The sequence below is a fragment of the Lepidochelys kempii genome, chromosome 10, assembly GCF_965140285.1.
Source record: "Lepidochelys kempii isolate rLepKem1 chromosome 10, rLepKem1.hap1, whole genome shotgun sequence".
Lineage (NCBI taxonomy): Eukaryota > Metazoa > Chordata > Testudines > Cheloniidae > Lepidochelys > Lepidochelys kempii.
In genome coordinates, this window is record NC_136389.1 from 39910015 (window position 1) to 39924434 (window position 14420).

The 14420-nt window shown below is 46.0% G+C and overlaps 1 protein-coding gene across 1 annotated transcript; it reads right to left on the reverse strand.

The window, feature by feature from the left end:
- Nucleotides 1–958: 958 nt before the first annotated feature.
- On the reverse strand, nt 959–5698 carry ISLR2 (immunoglobulin superfamily containing leucine rich repeat 2). Its single transcript, XM_073363074.1, has 2 exons — nt 5448–5698; nt 959–4210 (listed from the first exon to the last, which is right to left on the reverse strand). Exon 2 carries the CDS (start codon nt 4201–4203, stop codon nt 2167–2169), a length of 2037 nt encoding a protein of 678 aa, XP_073219175.1. The 5' UTR covers nt 4204–4210; nt 5448–5698; the 3' UTR covers nt 959–2166.
- Nucleotides 5699–14420: the final 8722 nt, after the last annotated feature.

The following is a 14420-nucleotide window of genomic DNA, read 5'->3' on the forward strand; positions in this document are numbered from 1 at the left end:
CAAAACATATATATAAATAATCTGCCTGTGTATACATCCACACCGCGAAAATACATGCATTTACCTTATTTCATAAAGTAGATGTATGTTTATAAATAATTGGGGTGTATATTTATCTTCATGCACACTCACAGAGTATACACATTTACCTACATAAACAACGTGCCCTATTTGCACACACATCTTCAGACACACACGAAGCACCGTACCTCTAGACACACAGTACATAGAATGTTCATGCGGGTAGTTTGGGGGCTGCACATCATCAGTAAAGGAGGCATAGATAAATATTACTCTGGCCTGTGTGTTGGAGTCAGTCCGTCTCTCTCCTCCCGCAGGCACCTACCTTATTTGAACATAGGCGGAGCTGGTGGTGGCCAGTCTAGTTTTATTCTTGCTCCATCCATGAGACAACTGTCTCAATGTTTTCTCTGCATCGTAGACGAATTTAATGTTGGGATAGGGGTTAGGGTTATTTCCTTCCCAGTTATTTGTGTCTCCGTTTTTTTTTTTAAATTACTTTGGTGAAACAAAGCAAAACATGTTACTGGCGATCAAATAAACTCTCCAAATGTCCCTGTGCTTGTAAAGGTAAAGACAGACAAAAGGTACCTGTGAAACAAAGCAGGCTGTCGCTTTGTAATTCAGAAACCTAAGTGACTAATTCTAGAATTCCCTGAAACTGCCACTCATAACGACGACCCCAAATTCTTTAGAGAAAGAAAATGGTACAAAAACAAACAAAACCATGGGGGGAAAAACATCCCTCTGGAGAAATTAGAATGATCATAACCACAATTTTAAAAATAACTGCATCTGAAAAATAAAATCCCAGTTTAAGAAAAAACAGAATATTGTAGGGGAAATAATTATACTACAGCTTTTTAATTTAAACTGAAATATGGATTTGATTTTCCATTAATCTACCCATATCCCCCCATAAATAATGAACAAAAACTCCATTTTAAATCTGTTTTATTGACTCTTCACATACATAAGCGCTTAGAAAAGGTTACGGTTTGTTTTGTTTTTAAGGTTGCTTTTGAAAGTATTTAACCATCAATTAACAATCTTTCTGTGCCTTGGGGACAGTTGTGCTGATTTCATTTTGATTTTTGGTGCTTTTTTAATACAGAGGCAAAAAATAAAAAACTCACAGATGCACCTGCTGCATATACATTTCAGATTTTTCTCAATTCCACGGCAAAAGTTACCTATCATTTCCCGTTCCCCTTTAAACATCACAGACTCACATCAAGGGTACATACATTTCTCTATAAGCACGCTACTCTATTCAATAAACATCTAGGAAATCTCAGTGAGTCACATGCCTCCCAGAAGGTCTGGGAAAAAGGGACAACAAAGATTAGAGGTGGGGTTATTTCCACACTTCTTCCCCTACCTCTAAAGAAATGAGAAGCACCCACAAGTTAAGAGAGGACCAAGTCACACACACATCTCAAATTCTACAGCACGGCTCTATTAACACTGTCTAGGTACAGGTGACGCGCTAGATCACCTTGCGTATCTTTGATCGGATTGTCAGGACCGGTGTGGGTTTCAGTTACCCACTCGCCCATCCTCCCCATACAGGGATTTGTACATCCCAGCGTGGGAAGGGCACAGCTGTTTGCATTGGACGGGGATGGGAGCTGTCCAGCACAAAAACTTGCTGAAATTGACAACACTCACGCTTGAAATTGACAACTGGCCTTGATTAAATTAACTCAGGATATCTTCAGATTTTCTTTTGTAAAAGAGGGAGAAATAGTCAATCCATTGTATTTTAATTGTAACAAACCAACATAGCTTTTAAAAAAGACCACAGCCTCCGTTTAGAATTAATATGTTGGGAGCAGATGGTGGTTTTTTTTTAAACTTTGTATTTCAAATAGTGTGTTAAATACTTTTTTAAAGGCCAATTCATTCCACTTATTTTGTTTAAAAACTCGACCCCACCCTGAAGTACTTAGTGAGGCCAGAAAAAACAGGTTGGAATCTGAATTCTGTTGGGTTTCCCTCACGCTGGGCTGTTGGCAGAAGTGTCTATGGAAGGATGTAGCTGATCAACCAGTGAATGGCTCAGGTCCCCCATCGAGTTTGTATCTTACTGTATTATACAATATACAGGTTGGGGCAGTGGCTGGGGGGTGGCCAGGGGTCGGATCAGCGAGCTGGCTGCCTGTAGTTCCCATTGATCTCTTGGGAGATGTTCACAGCCTCGGCCCCAAGGGGCAGCCTGTCGCTGTATTCGGACCCCACCTCAAACTCCTCTGGGTTGGTTTTGGATTGGGACTCGGCGATGGATTCGGCCACCAGGCTCTCGTCTCGCTCCAGCTCCCTCTGCCCCTCCGCCTCCCGCTCTGCCTCACCTTCTCCTGGCTCACTTGGGTTGTAGTTCTTCTCCGACTCCAGGTAAGAGGCCCGCGGGTCGAAGTCCGCCGCCATGTGCTTCTCCATCTGGTCTGGGTTCTGGGCCTTCATGATGAGTTTGTAGGTTTTGCCCTGATACTTGGCGAGCAAGTGGCAGCAGGTGGCCCCCAGCAGGGGGACGGTGGCCAGGGCCAGCAGGAAGATGCTGACCACCACGATGATGATGAGGGAGGGGATCTCCTTCTTGGTGGTGAAGACCACTTGCACCTGGCAATCCTCCCCCAGGTAAGTCAGGCAGACCGAGTAGTTGGTGCCGGGGGTCAAGCCCTGGAACCAGTAGGAGTTCACACCTTCCTCGATCCTGGACCACTGCACCATGGAGTGGCCGTGGCCGCTCTCCGCGCACAGGTAGAGCGCCCGCAGGTGGGCTTTTTCCGGTTGTCCGTAGAAGGGGGTGAGCTGCACCTTGGCCTCGTTCTCCGACACATCCAGCGCGATGACGCCCAGGTCGAAGGTGTGCTGCTTCAGCTGGCCACTCTGGTTGAAGGCATGGTTGGAGACGTACTGGGTGTCCGCGCTGGAGCCGCAATTCTTCTCGAAGGGGGGCCGCTTGGAGGGGACCTGTTCCAGCCACGGCGAGTGGGAGCTGTGCCGGGTGGGGCTGAGGGGTTTGGGCCTCTCTTCGGGGCTGAGGACGCTGTTCTTGGAGCCCTTGGGGCCCGGCTTCCTCTCCCCCGGCTGCGCTTTGCCTGCCAGGGGATCCTCCATGGGGCGGGCGGGGTATTTCTGGGCACCGGCAACAGCCACGTTGACTGAGGTCTGGTTGCTGCCCAGCTCGTTGGTGGCCAGGCAGGTGTAGGTCCCTTCCTCTCGCTTGCTCAGGTGAGGGATGACCAGGGTGCCGTTCCCGTAGACCACGAAGCGCTCTGCACTCTGCTTGGAGCTGCCAGCGGGTAGCTCGTTCCCAGCCCTCTCCACGCCGGGCCCCTTTATCTCCAGGGCTTGGCTGGCGGTTTGCACCTTCCAGCTGACCTCCGGCTGGGGGCTGCCCCTGACTCTGCAGTGCAGCAGGAGCGTGAAGCCGTCGTAGAGCTCGGTGTTGTCCAGGTTGGGGTGATAGGTCAGCTGCACGGAGGGAGGCGCGCACTGCAGGTCTGGGATTCTCCCCAGTGGGACACCTCGGAGGCTGTCCGGGGCTGCACAGCTGATGGAGTCCTTCTCGGGGATGGAGATCAGGGTGTTCTCAGCCCAGCTCTTCAGCCACAGGAGCCTGCAGGTGCAGTTGAAGGGGTTGTTGTAGATCTGCAAGTGAGACAGGGAAGTCAGCGAATCGAAAGTGCCCTCGGCGATGGTGGTGAACTTGTTGTTGTTTATGCGCAGGGACCTCAGGTCTTTCAGGGTGTGGAAGGCCTCCCAGGGCAGCTTCACCATGTGGTTGTTGTTCATCTTGAGCAGCTGCAGGGCGCTGAGGTTGTACAGATCCCCCCAGGGGAAGTCTACGATCTGGTTGCGGCTGATGTCCAGGTTCTTCAGCTGCACCAGGATGGCGAAGGTGCCCTGCTCTATGGCGCTGATCTCGTTGTGAGCCAGCCACAGCGAGGTGACCTGGGTGACCTCCACGAAGGAGCTCTTCTGCAGGGAGGTGATCTTGTTGGCGGACAGGCTGAGGGTGGTCACGTTGGAGGGCAGCCCCACGGGGACCGCCTGCAGATCTTTGTAAGCGCAGTCTGCGAACTGATGGGCGTATTTGTCCACACAGGAGCAGGGCTCCGGGCAGCCCTGGCTCACCCCCAGGAAAGCTGCGATCCACAGCCAGAGCAACGGGTCCATCTTCCTCCTGCAGCCAGAGACAGAGACATGCACGATTACCCCACCCGCTCCTAGCCTCGGAGACACCGCTGCGCTCTCTGGCTGGGAGCAGCCTGGTCCCTCCGCTTTTCCCTTAGCCCAGGGAGAACAGAGAGCAGCGCTCTGCCTCCGACGGAAAATCCAAGTTAGCGAGAGCTCCCTGCTCAGGGGACAGTGCGCTGCGCACGCGGACCCCCGGACACGTGTGTTGCGCAAGATAACATCAGCCTAAGCAGTAACACACCCAAACCAGAGATCAGAGCCAACAAATCATTGTTTCAATTCGTTTTCTTCCTGCCTGTCTATTTCTCTGTCTGCCTTTCTTTCATCGGATCGCATGCCGTTTGGAAGTTGCAAGGACTCTATATAACACGTCATTGAACCACGTTTCCGGCACACCCGAAACTCAGACAGCACCGTGCAGTTTTCATATTGCGTGAAAAATATACGTTATCTAGTCTTTCCTTTTAAAAGCCCCGGTATCCCTTTCTTAGACTTTCCAGTTGAATTGGTCCTGAAGCTGCGTGGCACTGAACACCATGAGAACGCTCACAGGAGAAGAAATACATTCCACAAAAAGTGCTGTCTTAGATTGATAACAGAACAATTGATAAAGCAATGATTACAAACTTTGATAATAAAAAACATGTAACTAGGTCTGTCTTTTGCTGACCACAAATACATGAATATGGAAATATAAATGTATATGTATATAAAAAAACCTCCTGTGTAAAACCACGGTCAGATTTACCCTAATAACCTGTAGTTTCGCTGGTATTAATTTGAAGACAAACCGTGCCATGTAGAGGCTGCAGATCAGAAAGCTAGGGAGACATTAGCATTTTTGCCATGTACCCCTGCTGCTTCCCTGCTTCAGATGCGAAGACAAACAGCCCTCTAGAAACAGACAGATCTAACATTTGGGGCTATACCCGGGCCCCACTGGAGCCAATGGCACAACTCCCATTGACAGCAAGGGAGCACGGATCCTATCTACCATAGCATCAGAAGAGATCTCGTCCTTTTTCCGACAGCAACGCTGTTTGTACCTGAAGTCCCTTCTTTGAAATACACACTGTTAGTCCATCCTGCCATGCCTTTACAACCATGCCACGCGTGGCACACAAAAGCTACCACAATCTGGATAACTGCAGGCACCTCCCAAAGCCAAAAAGGAAAGGGATCCCTTCCAGCTGTATGCGCAGGTGAAGTTTGCCCAGCCTTACCTGCTCAGCTTGGAAACTGGAGTGTCTCTATGGGGGCAGCTTCCAGGGAAGCACCCAGCTGCAGAAACCAGTCTGAACTCCAGGCATTTAGTTGGGAAGTACAGGGAGCCCCAGAGATGGGTGGGCTGCTGTGGATCTGTTGCTCCTGGTGGTGGCTGGCTTTAATTTTGCAATCGCAGAGGCAGCACACATTTTTGGAGCTTTGAGCTGCCCAGGCTGCAAGTCCCACTATCCTGATGACTGATCCCCCCTTGGCCCCCTCCCTTTTTTTAATTGCTGCTGGGTTGGAGAGTCGGTGCGCGCGTCCGATGCGCCAGGGAGCGCGCCTAGCCTCTCCCACCTCCTGCATATTCTGAGTGTGTTAAAGCCGCAGGGACTCCCACCAAACCCAATGCAATATTTATCATGTCAATATGTTTCCCCGTACATGTGCCATCTTTCAACTCTCCGCCCTCCTCCCCCACATTCCATATTTAGTGAATCTATTTGTTGTGCACTAATTGAATGCAAATAGCTTCTAAGCACTTCTGTGTGGGGAGAAACAAAGGAGGGGGCTGGCTTAGATTATCTGGGACGAGTCTGCTCTTTTGAAGGGTTTAAACTCTTTTGAAAGAAAAATAAACATACAGATGATTTGATGCAGCCTCAGTGAGAACCGATCGTGATCAACCTCACCTCCAAGCATGTGTTTGCATAAAGTCTTTTAGCTCCATCTCTCCCGACCTGCGTCTGCTAGTCCTTTCCGCCCAGAGCTCGTTGGGTTTTGAACTATATTAAACAAAATACATAATTGATTTTATCAGTAGAATTGATCCCCCTTCTCCAAGTAGTTCTGGAGGCACCGGCAGCATCTGAAAACAAGAAGGAAATGATGCTACCTCCTCCGAGCACGTTTTTTAATTCAACGAGGCAAGAGGGAAAACAATAAAACGATAGTTAAGTTTTAACCATTCAGCATGTACACAAATGGATGTTTGAAAAATCAACCCGAAATCATCTAAAATGGTTTGAATCACCATTGTACATATGTAATCAGAGAGTTATAAACTCTCAGATTTATTATGTTAAGGGAGAAATGACCTGATGAAGGAAAACCCACATGCAGGATAGAAATATACATTTTGGTGTACAGTAAGTCCATATAATGTTACTGTATAGTAGTAGGTGTAGACTCCTTTCACGTGCGGGTATGTATTCTTAACTAGATGTGTGTACAAATACATCCATCCATCAGACGTGGATGTGCACAGGTAAACCCACTATAATATTTTATACACTCACTTATGAACACATACAGGTACATTCATTACATGTTTGTACATCTATATACATAAACATTATACACACACATATTACACACGCACACACACACACTTACTCATGTGCAGGGAATATACACACATTGTATATAGAATATGTGCGACATGTGTCTACATATTCAGCCACACACGTTTGGGTGCGGAGGGACCCTCTGTGAATGAATAAGGGTTTATCCAGTTTTGCCTGGTGTCTCTAATAAGATCAATACCCTCTGTCATGCTCATACATATTTGAATGGCCAGGATTTAAATGAATGCCCCCCAAAAGGGGGTTGGGGTATCTGAAAAGAACCTCTGAAAAGGGTACTCTGCTTCGGAAGAAGCTTTTAAAATTAAATATTAACATCCACAGAGCACAGTGCTTTGTTAAACAGCGTGCCCTGAAACTGTTCTAAAACTCATCTTTCTTTCTTTGCCTCATCTACACAGACATTTGCACTACTTTAGTTAAGCTGATTTACTTAAACCAGTTTAATTCATCTGACATAAATGCCTTCTTAAATTGGTTATCTTGGTTTAGCTTAAACCTGTTTCTAATTGCAGTAAACTAAACCGAAATGAGCCTGGTTTAAACTGAAATAAGATCCACCATTCCACCTGATTTTTTGCACTGGTTTAATAAAACCGATTAAAATCAGACCTTTAGTTAAACTGGTGTCATCCTGTGTAGGCAAATCCAAATTTGCCTACCTGCTCTGATCCCACTCGGAGGGTCTGCTGTGCTAAAATGCTCAGCATAGTGTCCCAACTCACCAGGTTTATTTGCATGCAGCTCCTGGAGGAACAAATCAGCCTGTACAAAGGTGAACGCTATCTGGCGTGATCATGCAAATTAAACCGTATAAAGCCACTGCCAAGGACATCTGTCATTGGCTGGAGTTTGGGGAGAGCAGAGCAGAGAGAGCTGCAGTGGCTAGGGTGGGATTAACGTAGCTCGACAACAGTAAAATAATCTTTGGCAACATAAAGCAAGTATTGGTGCTGGCGCGCTGCTGCCTTTCCCTGCAGATCTCAAAAGTCTGGTGAATCAAAATCCGTTATTGTCTCCTGAGCAAGCCTGTAACTTTTGGAAAGAAGATGAGCTTTTGCCCTGAGGATTGTGCATGGTCCTGTGGTTAAGTAAAGGTGCTGCATAAGGACTCAGAAGAGCTGGGCTCAGTTCTTGGCTCTGCCACTGACTCCCTGTGTGACCTTGGGCAAGTTATTTAATTCCCCTTGGCCTCAGTTTCCCCATCTGTACAAAGAAGGTAATAATTCTGTCTTGCCTATTTAGAATGTAAATCCTTTATCACAGGAACTGTCTGTTTCTATGGGCCTGATCCAATGCCTGCCGAAATTGATGGAAAGATTCCTATTGGCTTGGATCATGTCCGATGTGCTTGTACAGCACCGACCGAAGTGAGCCCACTAACAACATGAATAAGAGGATTTAGAGCTTAGAGGTGCATTTGCTTAGCATGATGTTGATCCAGATGCTATAGTACACTCTGAGGACTTTAGGGTGAGATGGAGATGATGGATTCAACAGTTTGCCCTGCCTATTACCGGATCTGCCTTTTGGGATCTCATCTGGGATGAGGCGGTAGAAAAGATGCAATAGACTGGAAAAGTAGGTGAAGAAACTTACTTTACAGCTGAAAAACGAGTCTAATTATTTAATTGCCTCTGGCCTCCAAAGTCCCAGCCTTCCCTAATCACTCAGGGAAATCTACACTTGCCTATGATGGAGTCTAGAGCTAAGGTGGCTCCAGTTCCGACGTTGTTTTCTTTAACAGTGCAGTGCTTTCTTGTAGGAGAACTGCAGGATGGTCAGGATTAGAAAGGCAAAACTAGGGCTGATCAGCACCTAGTTAGACTAGGGTTGCTTTCAGTTCCTCTGGTGCTGAGGACATCACTTTTTCTTTAACACTAAACAGCGAAATGCCTCCGTCTCTCAGCTGTTCCGCGGTGCCAGTCAGACAGCTCCTAGCCCCCCGAGCTCTGTCAGCATTAAGGGACCTGCTATTTATTTTTGAAAACAGCTTAATAAAGGAAGCTCTCCGGGCTTTGTTACAAGCTTTTACAAACTGTGTCTCCTGTTGCTGCTGCTTAAAGCAGGCTGCACCAAAGGAACCAGCAGACAGCTCCCGCCCGCCACAACACAAGCAGTGGAGGGGTGACCTCAGGGCTTCTTTCCTCACCCTGATGGGCCGGTGGTTGAGCTGTCTCTCCGAGAGAGACTCCTCATTATCCCCAGCAGTTTGAAGACCTGATTGTCTTTGTTTTGTCTTGGACTGGTACCCAAGTGGGAAGGAGGGGATGGAAGAGTCCGTGTTACAATGCTTTGTTCTCTGCGATCGCAGCCTGGTACCTGCTATTACTCATAACAGAGGCGGGGGGCGGTTTTCGGCTAACGAGTGAGTGCTTGAGAAGGAGTGCAGTTTGTGTCCAGTCGGCAGGGACCCATTTCACAAGGGGAAGCAGGGGCGTTCATTAGTGTTAATGATCACATCCCACGATGCTAGAGACAGGACATTAAGGGAGCTGGCCCATGGCTCTGACCCACTCCAGCAATTCCACAAGTGTCTGCAGAAAACGCTGCTGCACCTCCTGGAACAGACATGGCCCTGTCCTTCCAACTGCTGGGCTTGGGGCAGGGAGAGGCAAAGGGTCCAATCCAAAGACCACTGAAGCCAATGGGAGGTGTTTCACTCATGTCAGAAGCTTGGGCTCCGTCCACGTTGGGTTGGGGGAGGAGGACAAAAGGGGGGGGGGAGGAAGAAAGGCCTAATGGATAAGGCTCTGTCCTTTCACTGAGGAAACCTAGCTTACATTCCTGGCCCCCTCTCTCCTTCTTGTATCTCCCCGCAGATGTCCCCTATGTGCCCTATGGTCTTATCTATTTTGACTGCAAGCTCTTTGGGGGCAGGGACCATCTATTACTGGGTGTTTGTTCAGTACCAAGCACAATGGTTTCCCACTCTTGGCTGGCCCTTATGTACCACCAGAATACCCATATTATATACAAATGGGTACCTGGATGGATGAGGCGTGGGGGAGGTGGGATAGACGATGACCAACACATGGATGTGTGGGCTGGTGGGACAGTTGGAATTTAATATAGACCTCCAATAGAGGCCTTCCTATGGGATGGGGACCAAGCAGATACTGGACACAGCGTTGGTATATAATACTCTAAATGCTCTTTATTGATTACAAAACAAACCTTACTCATTCCACATTCACACCCCAAACATACTATAGACTCATAGAATATCAGGGTTGGAAAGGAGGTCATCTAGTCCAATCCCCTTCTCAAAGCAGGACCAATCCCCAACTAAATCATCCCAGCCAGGGCTTTGTCAAGCCTGACCTTAAAAACCTCAAAGGAAGGAGATTCCACCACCTCCCTAGGTAACACATTCCAGTGCTTCACCACCCTCCTATACCAGTTCCCAAAGTCTGTTAGAGAAGGAGATTATTCCATTTGGGACATGCCCTTGGATGGAAGGTGTCGTGGAACTGGATGTAACACTTGATACCTTAGAAAACACGTTTGAGAAATATGTACAGCTGTACAAGCCTAATGCCGATAAAAAGCAAATGGCCATAGTATGGCTGTTGTGGCAAGCTGTAAAAAAGGCAATTGCATGTAAGGGGGAAGTCTGTGCAGAGTTACAAACATTACAAGAGAATTTTAAAACTTGCCAGGAAAATTTGTAATGGGAAGTGAGCAAGGCACAGATAATACAAACTGAGAACAAATGGGGAAACAAAATAGGGAATTAGAGAAGAGAATGATGGGTTGGGAAAAGATTAAAGCACACAAAGATAAATTAGTAATAGGAATGAAACAAAAAGAAAAGGAGTACTTGTGGCACCTTAGAGACTAACCCCAAGTACGCCTTTTCTTTTTGCGAATACAGACTAACACGGCTGTTACTCTGAAAGGAATGAAACAGTTATGGAACAGTAACAGTAACAGGAATGAAACAGTCCAAGTAATAGGAATGAAACAGTTAATTTGAGATTTGACTAAGGAAAAGGAAGAGGAGATCACAAGCTTTTCTCACAGCTGGTGCCAGAAAACTATAGCAGCATTGAAAAAGCAAATGAAAATACAGGAGCTGCAAGTTGCGGCTGTGTGTCAAAAAGAGAGTGATTTGGATTTGGATTCCAATGATATTTGTTACGAAGAGGACCTGCAAGGGAGTCAAGAGAAAAGGGTAGAAAAATGGTTTATGGCTTTTATGTTTTTTGAATATTTGGGGAATATAGTTTTGGGGATATGGTTGGGTTTTTATTGTTTATTAATCAGATATGAGTAAACAAGATTCACCAAGAATCAAGGCAGATGAACACCCATATAGGAGGGAAGCCCCAGCTATTGTGGATCTAACAATCTGATTGGAAGGAGCGCAAGTAAACATAAGTGCACAACATCCAGAGTGTATGCCGTATGCCTTGCCTCTGTTACAAGCGTGGCAACAACAATGGGGAGATGGGACTATATGAAATAAGAGAGGTGTAGGTGAATATATCGTAGGTAGTATTGGAGCTGGAGTTTTAAACTAATTTGATATTGAGACTTACAAGGGAAAATATCAGCTTTGGGTAAGATTTTGAGGGCTATACAGACATGTGCCATAGAATTTTGGTGCATTATCGGAACAAGGAATAAGAAGTGTGGAACTCCAATTGAAACAAGCCCAAGCCTTGAAAACATCTCTAAATGTAAATCTGTTTGATGTAGCTGAAATTGAAAATAAAACTGTATTAGCAATATAATACAGATACAAACCTTTGGGTTACAAGATATACAGAGAATGGTTAATCTGTTAAGTAATGGACAATGGCCTTTTGAATGGTTCAAAGATCCTCATACATGGAATCAACGAATTACAGGATGGAAGAAATATATGGAGTTTAATGGGATCAAGCCACTCTGAGGGGAGAATGGAAAGGCAGAATGCTGTTATACAACACAGGGAGGCAAAGAAAAGCAGCAATGGCCTGGGTGTTGCCAAAAATTATTAATGGAGAGTTATGGGAAATAGAAATAAGTGGGACATGCTTGATTCAAGAAGAAGGGGATTATAAATTAGTAGAATTAACAAAACATCATGAAGAGTGGGGAAGAAGCAAATAGGTGTGCCCACAACTAACTTGGTCCTTAGAGGGATGTCATTTGAACCATTCAAGTGGACGATGTACCATGCAATTTTTAGCCTCTAATGGCACAAGAATGTTTGGTTTAGGCAATGGGTGTATTTGTGTGTTAACCACTGAAAAACATGTATTTTGGGGAAGTATGACAGAAAAAAGCCCAATTGAGTCATGTAAATGTATAGTAACAGAGGTCACTGTTAATGGAATTATTTACCAAGGTCCTCTATTTAAAAAAAAAGGAAATTGTTTGGGAACCAAAAGATGTGGACTGGTCCTTTGATTTGGGGATACATTGGGAATACATTGGGAAAAACTGATGGATGAAAGTGAAAAAATCCGGCAATATACATAAGATATATCTAAGTCTGCTCAGCTGGGAAAAATAAACATTTTGATCCACAATGGTCAAATATTAAAATTGGGGAAAGAAGGAGAATTGGTAATTTCTCATTAGTATGATGTTTTTAAAGGATGGTCTCCCAGTGTCACAGCTCTTCTAAATTTAATGCTAAATCCTATCGTGATATTATTTGCATTAATAATTTTGTTAACCTTTATTATGCTATATTTATACTGCTGAATAAGAAAGCGACAAGAAGTTTTGGAGCAAGTGATATATAAAATTGAATTGCTTGCAAAATTATAAAGTGATACAATAATTAAGGGCATAATCATGTATCAAGGGGGGGTAATGCTGAAATATATATATATAGATCCCAACACCATCCCTAAACACACAAATGAAGAACTGAATTCCACTCTGATTATCGATGCCTCCTCCTTTTGTGGCCCAATCCTGCAGTCTTTGCTCAGGCAAAACCCAGCCTAAGAGTCCAAGGCAGTTTTGTCTATGTAAACAGTGCAGGGGTTGCCCAGGCATATGAGGTTACCAGATACCCTCTACGGAACTCCTGACCAAGACCCCACCTGTATTTCTTTGGGATGAAATTCACCCCTGTGTGGAAAGCCAGCACTAGACCCAGACACCTATTGCTAGCAGTACATATATTACCATGTGCAACTTTTTACCAAGTACATTGAGCCGGGACTTGGAAAGGTGACACCATGCCCCACTGATTGGATCTGCAGCAATTTTGTATGGGACTTTCTAGAGGATGAGCTCTGACCAAGATGATAGTTACCGTAATTCATTGACCCCTTTTCTACCTCCTACTAAGACTTCTTAGTCCATCAAGTGACCAGAGACAAGGTGCTGAAATACTGCATCTGTGTTTTTCAAGACATGTTCCGGTGACTGTGTGCATGGGGCGAGGTGTCTTGATGCTAGAAACAGGTCATGGAAAAGACCTCTTGAACTATCCAAGTGCAGATAGCAGGGTGATTTTTCCTGTTTCTCTAATCCTGATACTCTTATTTCTTTATTTCAGTTCTATACTGACCTATGCCAAAAGCTCCTCCTGGTGGATGGACTGTGCCATTGCTTCCATATTTTCCTAGCTGCACCTTCAGCTGACCCTGGTATTTTATGGGAGGGGAAAGAAAATCCTTGATGCAGTGAAACTATAAGTATGAAAACATGTGTGTTCAAGCTGTCAACCCATACAGAAGGTCAAAAGGTGAATGTTTGCTGGCAGTGTGGTGTGGTGAACAGAACATTAGCCTGGGAGTCAGGAGACCTAGCTGCTATTCATGATTCTGCCATGGGCTCACCTTGGGGAATTCACATTGCTACCCTGTGCCTCAGTTTCCCCATTTGTAAAATAAGGATCATGAGGTCCTGCTTTGGGCCATTTTATAAGCTCCTGGGATGGAAAACTCTGGAGAAGTGCCACATGTGATAATTAAAGAGGCTGCACTGACAGCTCGTGGACCCTCCTGCTGGAAACATGTCCTGCTTCTGGCAGTCACCTACTGCCTCACCTCTGGGAGCACCCTAGAGTTCTCATCACGTGGAAGCTTTAGAAATGCAGTTAGACCAATGGTTCTCAACCTGGGGCTTGAGGGCTGTTTGCGGCCCAATCAGCACACAGCTGCAGCCAATGTGACATCCTCAGGGCTGTAAAGGTAGTACATATATTGTGTGGATGTGGCCCACAGTGGTAAATAGGTTGAGAACCACTGATTTTGATGCACACCAAGGGGAAGATGGACTGTGGGCCAGATATCCAGCTGGTGTGAATGGTGTAGCTCTAATGAAACAAGCAGGCTAGATCCCCAACTGTGTCAATCACTGCGTCCCTGCTAGAGTCAATGAGCCAGAGCTATAGTGGGTATAAATCAGCATAACTGTGAGGAATGTCAGGGCTAGAACCTGGGTGTGATGAGTCTCCGTATGGGGCCTGCTTCCACACAGCCAGCTAAGGCCTTTGGCAGTAGAAACACTTAACAGGTCATGAGCCACAGGCTGTGCCATCCACTTGGAGAATAGGAAGGTGATCAGGAACAGTCAACTTGGATTCACCAATGGCAAGTCATGCCTGACAACCTGATTGCCTTCTATGATGAGGTAACTGACCGTGGATATGGGGAAAGCGGTGGACATCAC